Source organism: Tyto alba, unplaced genomic scaffold (assembly GCF_018691265.1).
Source record: "Tyto alba isolate M040663 unplaced genomic scaffold, T.alba_DEE_v4.0 Super-Scaffold_16, whole genome shotgun sequence".
NCBI classification, from domain to species: domain Eukaryota; kingdom Metazoa; phylum Chordata; class Aves; order Strigiformes; family Tytonidae; genus Tyto; species Tyto alba.
The window spans coordinates 31,058,830-31,073,491 of NW_024881278.1; the positions used below are offsets into that span (position 1 = coordinate 31,058,830).

The 14,662-nt window shown below is 49.6% G+C and overlaps 1 protein-coding gene across 2 annotated transcripts; it reads right to left on the bottom strand.

The window, feature by feature from the left end:
- Positions 1-1,579: 1,579 nt before the first annotated feature.
- LOC104365716 (cytochrome P450 1B1) lies at positions 1,580-11,853 on the bottom strand. 2 transcript variants are annotated; one of them, XM_033011025.2, is made up of 3 exons: positions 8,003-11,853; positions 6,347-7,363; positions 1,580-4,482 (listed from the first exon to the last, which is right to left on the bottom strand). In XM_033011025.2, exons 1-3 carry the CDS (start codon positions 8,020-8,022, stop codon positions 3,870-3,872), a joined length of 1,650 nt encoding a protein of 549 aa, XP_032866916.2. In that variant the 5' UTR covers positions 8,023-11,853; the 3' UTR covers positions 1,580-3,869. The 2 variants fall into 2 exon arrangements, with proteins under 2 accessions (XP_032866916.2, XP_042645353.1); XM_042789419.1 differs by having other exon boundaries at positions 6,347-11,853.
- Positions 11,854-14,662: the final 2,809 nt, after the last annotated feature.

Below are 14,662 nucleotides of genomic sequence, written 5' to 3' on the forward strand. Positions count from 1 at the left end.
GCAGTGACGGTGCAAACACAAAATATCATGTCATGTGCATGACTTGCTGTTAGATGTGACCTTGCCTAGTTTGGAAAATGATAGTTTTTCTAACAATTGCTCCAATGAAACAGATGGAAAATGGAAATACAGAATTTAAAAAACCAAACCAACCAAACAAAAACCCCCAAAGCCCCAGAAAAACAAACAAACATCAAGCCAATTTACTGAGTTAGTCTTATTCTATTTCTGTAACACTTGATACTGGCTTACAGTGGGCAACCAGAAACTTCTGGTTCCCTGCCTAACTGCTGTAAATCGTATTTGTAATGATATCCAAGAATCTCTCCAAGAATGCTCTCTTCGTGCCAGCTTCTGGCTGCATCACATCTTTTGGCACTAAGGTAGCAGGTCTTGCTATAGAAATGTGCCAGACAACACAGAAGAGGGAGTCTAGACTTCAGCTGTAGACAGCTGGTAAAGCAGACAAATACCTATAAATTAGCGGGAAGCAGGGAGGTTGTGGCAGCATCTCTGGACCATATGAAGTTGCTCTCGGCGCTTACCCAGGCAGGACACCTGCTCTGTGCCTACGCTGCGTCCCGCTGGTCGCCTTCAGCCACGTAGGTGTTGCGTGGGGTATCTCTGGACACTACACCCACTCCACAGGCCCTTAGCTACTTCTAGGGGGTCTTCGTAAGTCGTCCTCAACTTGTGCTCCTTCCGATTTCATTGACCCAGCCTGTAGTTAGAACCCTGCCCCTTTAGGGAAAAACTCCAGCTAAAAATATCCCTAATCAGGAGGGAACGACTGCTAGTCCGTCTGCCTGGCCTTCTGTCCCATCCAGCTTTTGTTCCACTTCCTTGGGGTTAGGGAAGATGTGAAGGCCTTTTCTGAGAGGTCTTTGAAGCAAGCAGACTTGTGTAGCAGACTGGGGAAGAGAAAGGGGGGTAGGGGTGCTGCTGCATCATGAGGAAATGTTTTATATATCCAGTAAGAGCCACCCTTCACCATAGGATCGCCTTGATCTTTGTGAGGAGTTGCGCTGCAAAGGCACGTTAAGGCCTGTTTGGCCCCAAAATTTCCTTCCTGGCACTCCCGACTATACACCAAGGCCAAAACAGTGCAAATTGGTCCCAAGGGCAGTGGTGGGGATCCAGTATCGGGAGTATATAGATGCCAGCACCAGATATAGGAGGGAAAAAGAGAAAACCAGTTTGTGGGCTTGAGCTAAGGGGAGCTGGAAATAAACTGAAAAGCCAGAGGGAAGAACGTAGCATAGGAGATTGTGCAGGCTGAGGAGAGATTAACGGGTGTTAGAAAAAAGCAAACAGCATGAGAGAATTCAGATGGAAGCTGAGATGAGCAGCAGGGAATGTTTTTAGTAAGGAGCATGAGGAAGTTGAACACAGATGGCAAGGTAAGAATAGGCAGCCAGACTTGAGAAGATATAAGGGCAGGACGGAGAGAAACATTAAAATCCAGAAATGGAAAGGTGAAAATTATATGAACAAATATCTGAAATAATACTAATTTCCAAATCAGAAATCATGTTTTTTTTCATCTTGATGTTAGAAAACCATACATAAACTAAGCAAGGGCAGTGTAAGAATAATTTTATTCAGTATTTTGGTAACACAATACATCTCAAAATGACCATAAAAGTTAGCTTGCTGAACAACTGCGTGTGCATACATTCTAAATGGGTGCTACTAAATTTGAATAACTTCACCAATTATATGAGGCGTTACCTGACCAACAGCTATATAGTGTGTGACCCCCTGACAGACGTGAGCAGTGTGAATGGACGTTGCATTAGTAGCCAATGCACAGTTAAAGCTTTTGAGAGTACAAAATTGCAAAAGCCATTTTTATTAAAATATGAATTGGTGATCCTGTGTTAGAATAACTATTCAGTTGTAGGTTACATCCTCTATATTTTTTTTAATAACAATACTTACAAGGTACAAGGAAAATTGTTTTGGCTGGCACTTGATCTAATGTAGATCTCCATATGAAAATGCGGAGTATCTTATAAAGCTTTTCACAGGTATAGGCTAAGTTCTGGGATATTACAAACTTGCACATAATTTAGAAAAACACCTGAGGTTACTCCTTGTGTATGTAACAGAAAGCTTTTTAGCTAAAAAAAAAAAAAAAAAATAGATGCCATATGAAGTCAGAGACTTTAAACAGGTACTTTACTACTGCGTGGGGTTACAGAGCAGTACTTACAGGCTCCATTAAGGTTTTTAAAATCAGTAGCAAAGCTTCTATTTAAGAAGATCAGGATTGTGTCATTAACCCAGCTCTTCCCAATGTCAGTATGAGTTCTGTCACTGCTGCCGACGTGACTAAGACTGGCCACCTCTCAGAAGATCCAGTGCAAATCTTTACTTGCTTAGGTCTCAGCAGAGCTGCTTTACTGTCTAGCATTGCACCCTTATTTTTCTAGCTCTACTAATACCTTATTTACTACTAGGCTGAACACAGCAAGTCATGTGAGGTACTCTCATTTCTGACAGATTTCATATGTAATTGAACGTGATCTGCAGCTCCAAAGAAGCACCCAAAGCTTTTCAAAATCAGGCATTTGCATAGAGTTGTCTGCTCTTTAGAGAAATACACACAGCTTTGTGCACACTAACATTAGCCAGAGGTTTGAGGCCATAAAGTTTCATGTGTGTGTTTTACTTTAATAGTTTTTGTTGTTTGGGGGTTTCAAAATTGTCTTTTGCCTCACAAAAATTTTAAGAACACCTTTTCTTCAGTTGATGGGTATATTAATTAGGACATGTGATGTTAGTTTTCCTTCTGAGATTTTGTTTCAAGCAAATCACAGTGAAAGTACATAGTTGATTTCTGGATATACCATTTAACTCAACCTAACGGAGTGACTAGTGAGAAGGGGTATACTTGCTGTATGCTTTACCTGAGGATTGTGGCATGAAAAGTTTTACATTAAAACCCCCAAATTCTTGCTGGTAAATACCTCTGCCCATGTGGATTTTACTGGACTCACCTATGTGCCTAGGGACAGAGATATTAACTCTTTACTAGAGTAATACAAAGTTCAGCTATACATTTATAAAACTTTCTAATTCAGGTATCTATTTTGTTCATGAATATGCTAATGAACATATTAGCCTATGGTTTGTATCACCCTCGCCCTTTGGTGACATATCAAATCTGATCTTTCAAAACTTAATGAAAAGTTACTATATTAGGGCATTCCGTTCATTCTCAAATAAAACACAAATTTTATTTTGAAATGCGCTTTTAGTCTTTTCAGTCATTTATGCAAACACTTTGGAGTGCTAAAGACTTTATGTTGTCATTCTACCAAAAATCCTTTGAACATTTATTATTGAGGCATTAACGTACATCCCAGCAGTTGCAACACAGGAGCTGCCATGTGCCTATGGCAGTTTCCAGTAGAGTGAATTCAGAGGCAGGCTGCAGTGTTCTGAGCAATTTTTTTTTTTTTTTAATTTTTTAAAATAAGAGATTTCACTTTGGGATGTGGAGTCACTGAAGGCAAACTTACGAGTTAAGGCATAGCACATAGAGACATGGAAAGAATTGTACAAACAGTTCCTGGAGATGCTCCAACCAGTCTGTAGATAAAAAATGCTTGACAATAGCAACTTCTGTGACCAAGCTAGAAAAGAGGAGGCTCATTTTCAAATTGTGTGTTTTATCATTTAATATATTAAACTGTTCTCCTGGCTCCCCTAGAATTAAAATGAGGACTGAACTATACCTTATGCAGTTTTCCTTCCTGCTCTTGTAACCTGTAATATTGGCTGTTTTCCAGACAGATCACCAGAACAAACTATAACTTAAGTCTAAAAAGAGAGGGATTATCTTCAGATGCAAGGTTTCTTGCTTAGGCATTTGCTGACAGCTGATTATCACTGGCTGCTTTCTCTGCTTGCAGTCTTTGGACAGCCTGATCGAGCAAATCCATAGTATCTCTGAGTGTAACATTCAAGGTAAAAGGCTTAGGTTTAATGGTCAGCCCATAGGTAAAGTCCATTTTAGGGTCCTCGTTTGGATTAGCAGTAAAATTGCACTGATGTACTAGTATGGAGGTAAAGAGAAACAGCTGCACCTTGGATAACTCCTCTCCAATACACCGACGTTTTCCCAATGAGAAAATCATCACGCTACTAGTAAGATCTTTATTGATAAATCCATTCTCATCCAGGAATCTCGTTGGATCAAAATCCTCTGGGTTGGACCATTTTGCTGGATCATGATTCACTGACCACTGATTAACAAAAATCACAGTGTCCTTGGGAATGAGGTAGCCCATTATGAAGGTGTTGGTTGTGGTGGCGTGTGGGATAGTAACAGGCACGAAGCTGCTGAAACGCATGGATTCGTACAAGAAAGCCATGATGTAGGGCAGGTGAGGCTGATCTTCAGCACATGGCAGGCGGTCTCTTCCAACAATCCTATCCACTTCTTCTTGCATTTTAGCCTGCACATTCGGATACCTGTCATTTAAAGTAAGATGTGTGTACGTATGTAATACTTTAAAAAGATATTCTTAAAAATAATCCTTGCCGTAAACATTTTTCACAAAACCTCACCCCTACCCAAAATAATGCAGTTGGAGCAAAGTTTAAATATATTGCAGGAACATGTAGACCTTGCTGGAAAACTCTGAGAGAAAAATCCAAGCTTCCCATGCAATGGTGTCACTTTAGATTTGTTCAGTTTTCACTTTTGTATCACGTATAACTGATTCTCGACATAAAAACCGAAACTAACCTAAAATGGGCTGAAACGGAATATTCTGATCAAATTCTGAAAATTCATTCCGAAACTAAAGTTACTTCCAAATATTGGGCTTTCCATGGGAACAAGAATTTGGTTTTCCAGCTCTTTGTGACTTCTAAAAGTGAGCATGGAATTTGTTATCACTAGACACTGCATACATGTGAAAGTCTGCAGGTTTTTAAACTGAAAAGAACCCTGCTAATAGTTGTCAGAATAGCTTTATGAACATCCCACTTTTAGTTTGTGTACACTTTTTCTAATTAATATCAAAATACATTTTCTTTATAATGTATTTTGACTGTCTCAAAGTCTGGATAGTTTGGAAGACTACAAAGTAACCAACCAAGATCAAAGTATTAATACATTTTGCTTATTTTATTTTGCTTGTCTAAAAGCACGTGTTCCTCCAATGAGCCTTTATTTGCTCTAAATATTCAAATTTGGCTTCCATGGCCTTGCCTTTTCCTCCTGCAACTGATCTGCATGCCGAACGCTGAGCAAATGTAAGAAACAGGGAGAAACCCAACAGGTTATGTGAGCGCTGGGCATCATACCCATAGCTCAAGGCGTGAAATATTTGCCTGTCTTACAAGAAGCGGCTGCATATATAATGTTTGCATAAACCTACAAATTATGCAGATGATGAGAGGGGGGAAAACAGCCAGGACGGGCAGGAACATCAGCCTCCTACTGCCATACCACCTCGCCGAGCCGCGCTTCCCCCCGCGGGGCCGGCCCTGCCTTTCCCCACGTCACGCAGTGGCGAGAAAGGTACACGCTGCCGGCACACGAACGGAGCAGCGGGTTCGTGAACCGGCGCACAAGTCCTTTCTCCTGCTTCAGCCGTTGTTACGCTGACCCTGTGATCTCCTTGATCCTGACCTGGTGCCATCTATTACTTTCGGATTTAATTCGGCTGCCCCTCTGCCAGCCCCTCTTTAGGCACCGCTATCGGACCGCCAGTGTAGGGTGGGGTTTGGTTTTCTGTTGTGGGGCTGTCGGGGGTTTTTGTGCTTTCTTACCTTTTCCTGTCAGCTTTCCCTGAGCCGCCGTGTTCGTGAGAGGCACTCAGCCCCTCGCCGCCCCCTCAGCCCCTCGCCGCCCCCTCAGCCCCTCGCCGCTCCCTCAGCCCCTCGCCGCTCCCTCAGCCCCCCGCCGCCCCCTCTGCCCCTCGCCAGCCCCTCGCCGCCCCCTCTGCCCCTCGCCGCCCCCTCTGCCCCTCGCCGCTCCCTCAGCCCCTCGCCGCTCCCTCAGCCCCTCGCCGCCCCCTCTGCCCCTCGCCGCTCCCTCAGCCCCTCGCCGCTCCCTCAGCCCCTCGCCGCTCCCTCAGCCCCTCGCCAGCCCCTCGCCGCCCCCTCAGCCCCTCGCCGCCCCCTCTGCCCCTCGCCGCCATTCCCGCGGCTCTACCCCGGCCCGAGCGGGCTGCGCGCTCGCCGGGGTCGGCTGTCACCGCCGAGGGCGGCTCCCCGGCGGCGGCTCTGCCGGCGGGCAGCGCCCTTCCAACGGGACTGACGGCCGCGTCCCTCCCCGGGGCCGGCGGGGCGCCCCGGCCTCCCGCCCCGCCCCGCCGGCACGTACCTGATGAGGAAGATAAGGAGCCACTGCAGGGCGGTGGAGAGGGTGTCCTGGCTGGCGCCGAAGATGTCGGTGACGGTGGCGGGCACGTGCTCGAGCTGCAGCCGCGGCTGCTCCCGCTGCAGGCGGATGAAGGCGTCCATCATGTCGCGTGGGGCGGCCCCCGGGCGCAGGCTGCGCTGGTGCTGCAGGAACTTGCCGCGGACGAAGCCGTAGAAGTCGCGGTTGAGGTCGCGGAAGGCGCGGTAGGCGGCACGCACGGGGCTGGGGAAGCGGCGGAGCCAGGGCAGCGCGTCCACCAGGCTGCCGGCGCCCACCGCCCGCCCGAACTGCTCGTTGCGCCCCACCAGGCGCAGGAACTCTCCGTCGCCGTGGCTGTAGCGGCGGCCGAAGCACAGGGCGCTCATCACGTTGGCCACGGCCACCACCAGGACGCGGGAGGGATCGAGGAAGGCGCCGCCGGCGCTGCCCCGCACCAGCAGCGCCACCAGCGCCCGGGCTTCGCCCACCAGGTGCCGCTCGAGCAGGCGGCGGGTGGCGGGGCTGCCGGTGGAGAAGGCCCGCACCGTGGCGTGGGCCGCCCGCCGGTGCAGCTTCCAGAGCTCGGAGTAGCCGCCGAAGGCCAGGCTGCGGCCGCCCGACACCAGGCGGAAGGAGGGGAAGGGCGGGCGGCCGGCGAAGGCCGCCCCCTGGCGGACGAGCGCCTGGCGGATGGCGCGCTCCCCGTTCAGCACCACGACGGGCCAGCGGCCCAGGCGGAGCTGGAAGATGGCGCCGTAGGTGCTGGCCAGCCGGGCGAAGGAGAGGTGCGGGGCGCTGCCCAGCTGAGCCGCGTTGCCGATGAGGGGCCAAGGGAATGGGCCCGGCGGAGCCCGGCGCTGGCCCAGCCGCCGGCGCCGCCGCCGCTGCAGAAGGAGTTTGCCCAGGTGGACGGCGGCGAGCAGGGCGAGGAGGAGCAGCAGCCAGCTTTGCGAGGCGGGGATGCCGCGCAGGGCTTCGCCCAGCCGCTCCAGGGCCATGCTGCAAGGGACGGGGAGAGGTCAGCGGGCGGCGGTCGGGCGGCGGGAAGGGCTGGGGCGCTGCCCCTCGCCCGCCGGCGGGGAGGAGAAGCCCCGCTGGCAGCCGCTTCGGCCCGCCGGGTCGGGGTGCGCCTTGGCTCGGCGCTCCTCGCACCCCTGTGGCCCGCCCCGGCTCCTGCGCGGAAAGCGAGCGGTAACCGACAGCCGAGCGGCAAGCGCTCAATCGGGGGAGCGAGACCGTGGGTTTTTTTGGCGGCGGGGCAGGTTCATCCCGGCGCTGCACGTCAGGCGAAAAGAGCCGCGGCGGGAAACGGGCTCCCCACGCCGCCGTCGGAGCTTTCCCCCCCGCCCTGCGCCGGAGAGGAAACCTCCGCACACGGCCGCGGAGCCCCGTCCGTCCCGAGCCCTTCTCTCCTCCCCGCACCTTCCTGCCCGTCGCGGCAGCGCAGGCCGGCGGCCGCGGGGATGGGCTGCGGAGGGTGCCCGAGGTCCCGGCGTGGCGGAGCTGACGGGTCCCGCTCCCCATCCCCATCCCCGGGGACCGCCCGCTCCCACCGCTTTGCTCCAGCCTTTCTGAGGCGGCGAGGGGGGAGAAGGGGTGAAGTAAACGGCCGCCTCGGGCGCCGGTAGCAGAACTGACCTGTTGCACGCTGCTTCCATCCGAGACCTCGGGGAGGATGGAGAGGAGCCGGGGCAGCCGGCGGCAGCTCTAACGGGCAGCCCCGGGAGGAGAGCGGCGGCGACCTTCAGATCCCAGCCTCTGGGAAACTCATTGGGAGCCCCGGTTCCTGACAGCCGGAGCTTGGCGGGTCATGTGCAGGCAAACTGCAACCGATCCCAGCCCAGTGTTGTTTTCACCTTCCCCAGCGCTTTAACCCTTGGGGGCTCGCCCCGCCGGCAGCCACCTGCCCGGTGCAGCCCCGCGGACCGGGGGTGAGCGGGCTGCTGCTGCTGCCGCCGCCTTCTCCTTCCCTCCCGGCTGCAGGGAGCGAAGGAGCGGCTCTGAGGCCGTGGGGAGCACGGCTCTGAGGCCGTGGGGAGCACGGCCCTCCAGCCGGAGCCGCAGCAACCGCGTCTGGGCGCCTGGCATCGGCACTCGCGGCTTTAAATCCGCCGGCACCCGCGGTGCGCGGCGCGGTGCGGGCGTGCCGCCCTTCGCCCCGCTGACAAATCGCCGCTGCCTGGCCCTTCCCCTGGCTGGAGGGGTCGCAGCTATTTGCCAGCCGCCCTTGGGCCCTCGCCAAGCGGAGCGGCTGAGCCGCGGATGCTTTTATGGCCGGGGCCGAAAGTTTTGGCGGAGGAGGTGCCGGGAGGGGAGCGGGGTGGCGGGCGGGCTCGCAGCCCTCGCTGGCGGGAGGCAAAGGCTCGCCTGCATCTTGGGGGCTGAGGAAGCCGGAGAGCTTCCCCTCCTCCGCCTGTCGCCTCCCCGTTGCGTGCGGAGTTTGCATTGCGTGAGCCGGGGCTGGAAAGCCTCCAGCCATCTCCTCCCCGGGCCCCTACCCCTCCTCGCAATACCTGACACCGGCTCGGGGCGGGGGAAGGAGGCAGGGTAGCGCCGGGCAGCTCGTACCCCGTCCGGCCCCGCTGCCCTCCAGCCTCCCCCCCTCCCTGCTCTCGCTTCTCTTCCGCTCACGGCGTTTTTTAACGCTTAAATCTGGCACCTCCGTCTGCCCCGGGGGGGCTGGCGAGGGGCGTGTGGTGCTCCAAACCCCCTTTCCCCTCCTCCCCCCCTGGCGCCCTGCGGGGGGGGGGGGGGGGGACCGGGGCTGCAAAGCCCCCAGGCATCATCAAGGAAATCGTTCTCCAGGAAATCGGAACGCTCGTGCTTTGTTGTCATCGTTTTTGCTGTACCAAGCAAAATTTTTAAATGCAACATTTATTTCAGATTCTCTACAGTCATGTCGTGAGAAGAAAAGAAGGTGTTTTGGTAGCATTTAGGGATTAGACAAAATTAGATGCTGCGAGTCAGCCCAACTGAGGGTGTGAAGCCAGGCCTGGCCGTGCTGCTACTGCTTCTGTCTTTGCTAAGAAGTGTAATCCCGGCTGCTGTCACTGTCCCGGGCTCATCCAGTCAGCAGTACCACCTCTTGCTGAGACTAGCATCAGCCCTATCCCTCTGCGTGCCTCGGCACACACTGTGCTTCTTCCTGCCATCGCCGATTGACAGAGGTGTCAAACCCACTCTTTCTGAGCAGTGCCAGAAAAAGTGAGCCTCCCTCTTCCTAGCCCCATCTCTGGGGTGAACTGAAAGGATCCTGCTGTCCGGCCCAGCAAATGGCCCTGCTTCAGAGAGAAGCAAAAATAGCTCCATCCCTATGGCATTAAGGTTAGGGCAAGCTTAGAGAGAGACTAGGAGCTCTGATCTCTGCGTCAGAAGGTTGAGACCGAATTTCACATGCTGTAAGCACTCAGCTGTGGTGAAGTGGCCTGTCCCAGGATGATGGCCACCCTCCCCTCCTTCATTGGTCACACGTCAAAGAAAAGGCAGGGGCTTTTCCCTGCAAAGTGTTCTGGACGCTGGATGTGGGAGGTGGGGACTGGCCTGGATCAGTTAGCTGAGCTGTGGATTCTAGTGCTGGGCATTTGCCATAACCAGCAGGTAAATTTGCCTTTTTCCTGGTGACTGTGGTAATCAGTTACCTAAAACGCAGGCAAAACCAGCTCTTGTTAGTAAGTCCCCAAGTCCTTTCTTCAATGCAGCACTTAAACTAGTTGTGTTGCAGTTAATGTGAGAGATTGCCATTTACTTTGGAGCAAGCAGAACAGATTCCATTCCAGTTCCCACGTAAATCTGAATTTATAGCGTCCTCAGGGTGGCCAAACTCTGGTTGCAGTTGGTAAGAGGCAGAGCCCCTCAGCATGGGGCTGTGGGCAGTGACATGCTGTGCCATTTCTTACCTCTGCTGCAAGCGGCCCTGCACCCGCCTCACTGATTCGTACCCGTTCAGGGAGTGAGTACGAGTCCAACTCACTGTATGCTCTGCACCCTACTGACATTTTTTCTCAACATCATCCCACAGGTGGGATTGCCTCCTGCCCACAAGCTGCAGATTCACAATTTAAGACACGAGCACAGGAGTTACAAGTCCTGGTACTTTTTTTTTTTTTTTTTTTTTTTGTTTAATGCTGTAAGAAAATGTTTGTTTATTTTTGCCACTTCTCTTTGGTCTTCAGGAGTTCTGTCGCTGGTAGAGAGGAGAGAAAGAAATGTTTTGTTCTATTGTGATAGTACCAGCTGGTCCCCCTGTACTATGTGCTGTACAACCAGGATATTTACAGCCTTGACTTACTATTGCATCTAATACAGCCTGAGTATTATTCTGACTGTATGCAATGAATGTTTACCCAATTTTCCAGGCTCTGTGTGACATTGAATAGTCCCTTAAAGTCAAGCATACCTTGGGTGAAGCATTTTCTCACACCAATGAATTAGTGTGGTACCAAATGCAGGCAATGGACGGCCAGGCCCTTGGTCTCTCTTATATTCCACAAATTGCCCTCTTGCCTACCTCTTTATTTACTCTTCTTACTTCTTTTGGTTCTAGAAGCATACAAGATCAGAACTGCTCTTAGATCATGCTTGTTTCTTTTTCCCAGTTCTGGGGATTTAACTCAGAAGCAGGTCTACTGAAGCCGGTCCCTAATTCCCGAGTCAAAGTTATTTCTCTTAGGCATCAAAGACTGAATCACTGAAAATGAACACCGCCTAAAATGAATTATTTCTGAGGCCTAGAAAAGTCTACTTGATGTAAAATACAGAAGAGAAAGGAGTTGAAGGGGCAAAAGTGGGTGGGTTTGTGATTAAGGGAAAGGACTTCGGGCCTAATCTGTGAAAAATCCTGAATAATTTGACAGGAGTGCCAGTTGCAGGAGGCTGGCAGAATCTGTGGGGTCATCAGTAGCTCTGCAACTCTGAATGAAGGTGCTTTATGTGAGTGGACAAGAGTCTTTGCTGTGGAGGGGAAAGTTTGATAAAGGAGGAGGAATTACACAACCTGGAGACCCTTCATTTGCCCATTGGGAGGAAATGTTTATCTCTGCCACAGTCCTCCCTTTTCCAAGAAAACCCCTTAACCCCAAAGAGATTTTTTTACAAGTGTTAGGAATTACTTACCTAAATAAGGTTTGCAGACTTGATTCTCAGATTTTCTTCTAACTACGGCAGCTGTTGGCTTCTCTTTGGGACACTGGCAAGATGCTCATAAATCCTCATGAGCAGCAACTGGAATTTCTCAAGGAGTTGACCTTGTCCTTGTCCCATTTTCTTTCCTTAGCTGTTCCTTTTGCAGATTTCCATGGAGAGCCCTCCCACACTGGGTTTCTCTGGGTCTTTCCCATACCTGGGACTATGTATCTTTTTCTCCTCTTAATTTTACAAATCTCGGATTATATGACAGTTGAGCAATGTTTCATACTGGGATTGTTTCAGTACAGAGCTTGTACAAATTGTTCAGTTTATGGAGTGATCCAAGCCATTCTTCATTAAATAATCCCTTGGAAATAATGTTTCTGATTGTCTGTTTCTGAGTGTTGCACAATACTATATGAGATGAAGAAACAAGTAGTGTAACTGTAAGACACAAATCACTTGGAAACTTAAACAAATGCAATATCCTGTTGTTTCAGGCTGCTTAAAATTGTGCAGGCATTCTTACATACCTCTGGAGTTTGACTCTAGGCTCAACAATGCTGCTGTAAGTCAGGAAAATCACCATTAAAACAATCAGATTACAATCAGTATTAGAACCTGTAAGCCTCAACGTTTACAACAGCTCGCTCGGCTTATGTTCACGCTGCAATCTGGCACGATGCAGAGTTATCACTATGCTTCAGGTAGTTTTGGATCCAGGAGCAGAAGATCTGGTCCAGACACAATGCCACCCCGGGGCAGCCGGCTCCGCAGCCACCGTCTGCGCTTGCTGCTCTGCACCACATAGATGTGCCTGCTTGCTTGGGTTTATCTACGCGATACTGAGTGGCTCAGTGTTAAAACTCACCCGAGATGGAGGCACCACACGTATGGATGGTAATGAGATGGTGTCCGATGCAGGATCCTGGTTTTGCTCAGTTTGGAAGCTTTCTTGTCATTCTAAGCTTGAAATGCAAGCAAAATATAAGGACCCACAACCTCAGGGCTACTGCACAGAGTGCCAGGCATACATAGGAGCCAGATGCAGCTTCATGATTCAGGGTTATTTATTTAGGCCACTAACTGTGAGCTAAAATAAAGCATTTGTGGTATGCTCTTTAAAGCATATGTATTTGTGTTTACATATTGCATTCTTAACCTTCATTAACTTGCAGATTTCCTTGGACTTTCACTCTTCCCTGCATTCCCACTGGCTTCCCAGCTCACATTTTCAATCGTCCCTTGTTATTGAAAAGCCTAATCTGGCTCCTAATTCTAAACCAAATTCCCCTAGCTGTTGTGGGAAGGCAAGAAACTTCCCAGTACTTTCTGGGGCTCAGCTCAGTGCTCCTCTGAATTGTAGCCTCTCCATCTGTTTGCATTTTCCATGTTACTTGCCAATTAAAGGCATACATTGTGGTCTGCTTCCACACAGGTAACACACAGGTGACTACAGAAATGAGGACATAGCATTATACTTAACTCAGGCATCAAACTTGATTATGAAACTGTTTTAATTTTGCATTGCTGAATTCCTATGGTATTTCTTTCTAAAGTTTGCTGTCTTTTCTTGACATTATTAGATGGAACCACATAGCTAAGTCTTTCCTGACAGGAAAAAAACAGAGCTGATGCCTTTGTGGCTACCTTTTGAGAAGCCTTTTTAAACTGCCTTTTGCTATGAGTCAAAAGAGCAAAACCTAATTTACACACTGTTGGGTACTCACCCATGGTGGTTTGTGTGTGTCTTTGTATTTATACTATACAAATGCTCTTTATTAAATTACTCTGAAAGAAGTACTCTGAAGAAGATGGATGAAATGACATCATTTAGGAAAGTTTAGACACTGCTCAAAATGTGCATTATTGTATCTGTCCTCAACATGCGTTGTGTGAGCAAACTGTTCCTGCTCACTCTCCCTCTTTAGCAGAAGGGCTCCCTGGGGCACCTGGAAGCTTTGCATCCTCACACTGTTTCTGAGGTTTGCAGCACCAAGAGGTGCGTTGGCCAAGGACCATCTTTATTTTGAAGTATAGGAACCTTATAGCCTGGGTGATGTGGTAGGTCACTCCAAAGCTTAAAAATGATAACATTGCTCAAGGCCAGTGTTGTTGACATGTTAATAAGCTGTAATATTATATTTCTCATTTGTTTTCCAGACTTTGTTTGGTGTTGTATTAGTAGTGGCGATACAAAGTTTGCAGTGCAATTGCTTTAGTTACTCTAAGATTTTAGTATTTGCCATTTTGGAAAATGCCAATGCACCTGTATGCTCAGCGTAGTGATGGATGCTAACTCAAAACAGCCCTGGGCTACATCTGAAAGCAAAGTCTACTTCACTCACAGGCAGAGGCGTTTTCTGGAGGGGTGAGGGTTTTGAAGATTTACCCGTGAAGTCTTACAAAGTCTTTACTACAGATGTACAAAATATAATTTTTCAGAGTTTGGAAATTTGTCCAAATCAGAGTAAATTATCAAAGGAAGAGCAGAAGGCACAAATGTGGGAGAAAAGACATTACCCAGGTGAATGCCACGTCCCCGCTTTAGAGCTTGAGGCTACAAAGCTTTTCAGAGAAAGAGCCACTGTGTTTTGATATGAACACTTAACTTTCCTTATTCTCGTAAACAGATTCAACTGGTTTTGGACTGAACGTTTCTAAAAATTACAATGTAAAATATGGATTTGGGGGGGGGGATAGAAGATTTCAAACCAGGTGATTAAACTTGGACAAAGTTTTAAGTAGTGGAGGACCTGGAGTTTCCAGCTAAGGGAACTCCGTGCAAGTAGACACCATGACTCTTGTGCACAGAGAGAGAAGATAGTGAAGCACAGATGGAATGAAGAACCTTACAGTTTTTTGGTGAGAACATGGGTCTTCCTATCTTGTGTCCTGGGTGTCCTAGCCATTAGCCCAGGCTGTGGATGTTCAGCTGCCATTGAACCACTTCTCAAGCAATAATTGCCCATGATACAAATATTGGTCATTTCAGTTCTTCTGTTTGTATTGCATGTGTACCATTCTTTGGTGCCTTGACAGCAGAACAGCTCATCAAAATGTTAAAATAGACAACTTGATTTGAATCTAGTAGTGTCTAGAGCAATCCAAGTTGAATTTCAGAATTCTCCTTCCGTTGGAAAATAAACCTGGTTACGTAGTGGGGGGTGCAGG

Coding starts and splice junctions, on each gene's coding strand:
- LOC104365716 (XM_033011025.2), bottom strand. CDS start 8,022: ATGGAAGCAGCGTGCAACAG. Junction 7,364..8,002: donor ATGGAAGCAGCGTGCAACAG/GTCAGTTCTGCT, acceptor CGTCCCTTGCAG/CATGGCCCTGGAGCGGCTGG. Junction 4,483..6,346: donor CTCCTTATCTTCCTCATCAG/GTACGTGCCGGC, acceptor TTTAAATGACAG/GTATCCGAATGTGCAGGCTA.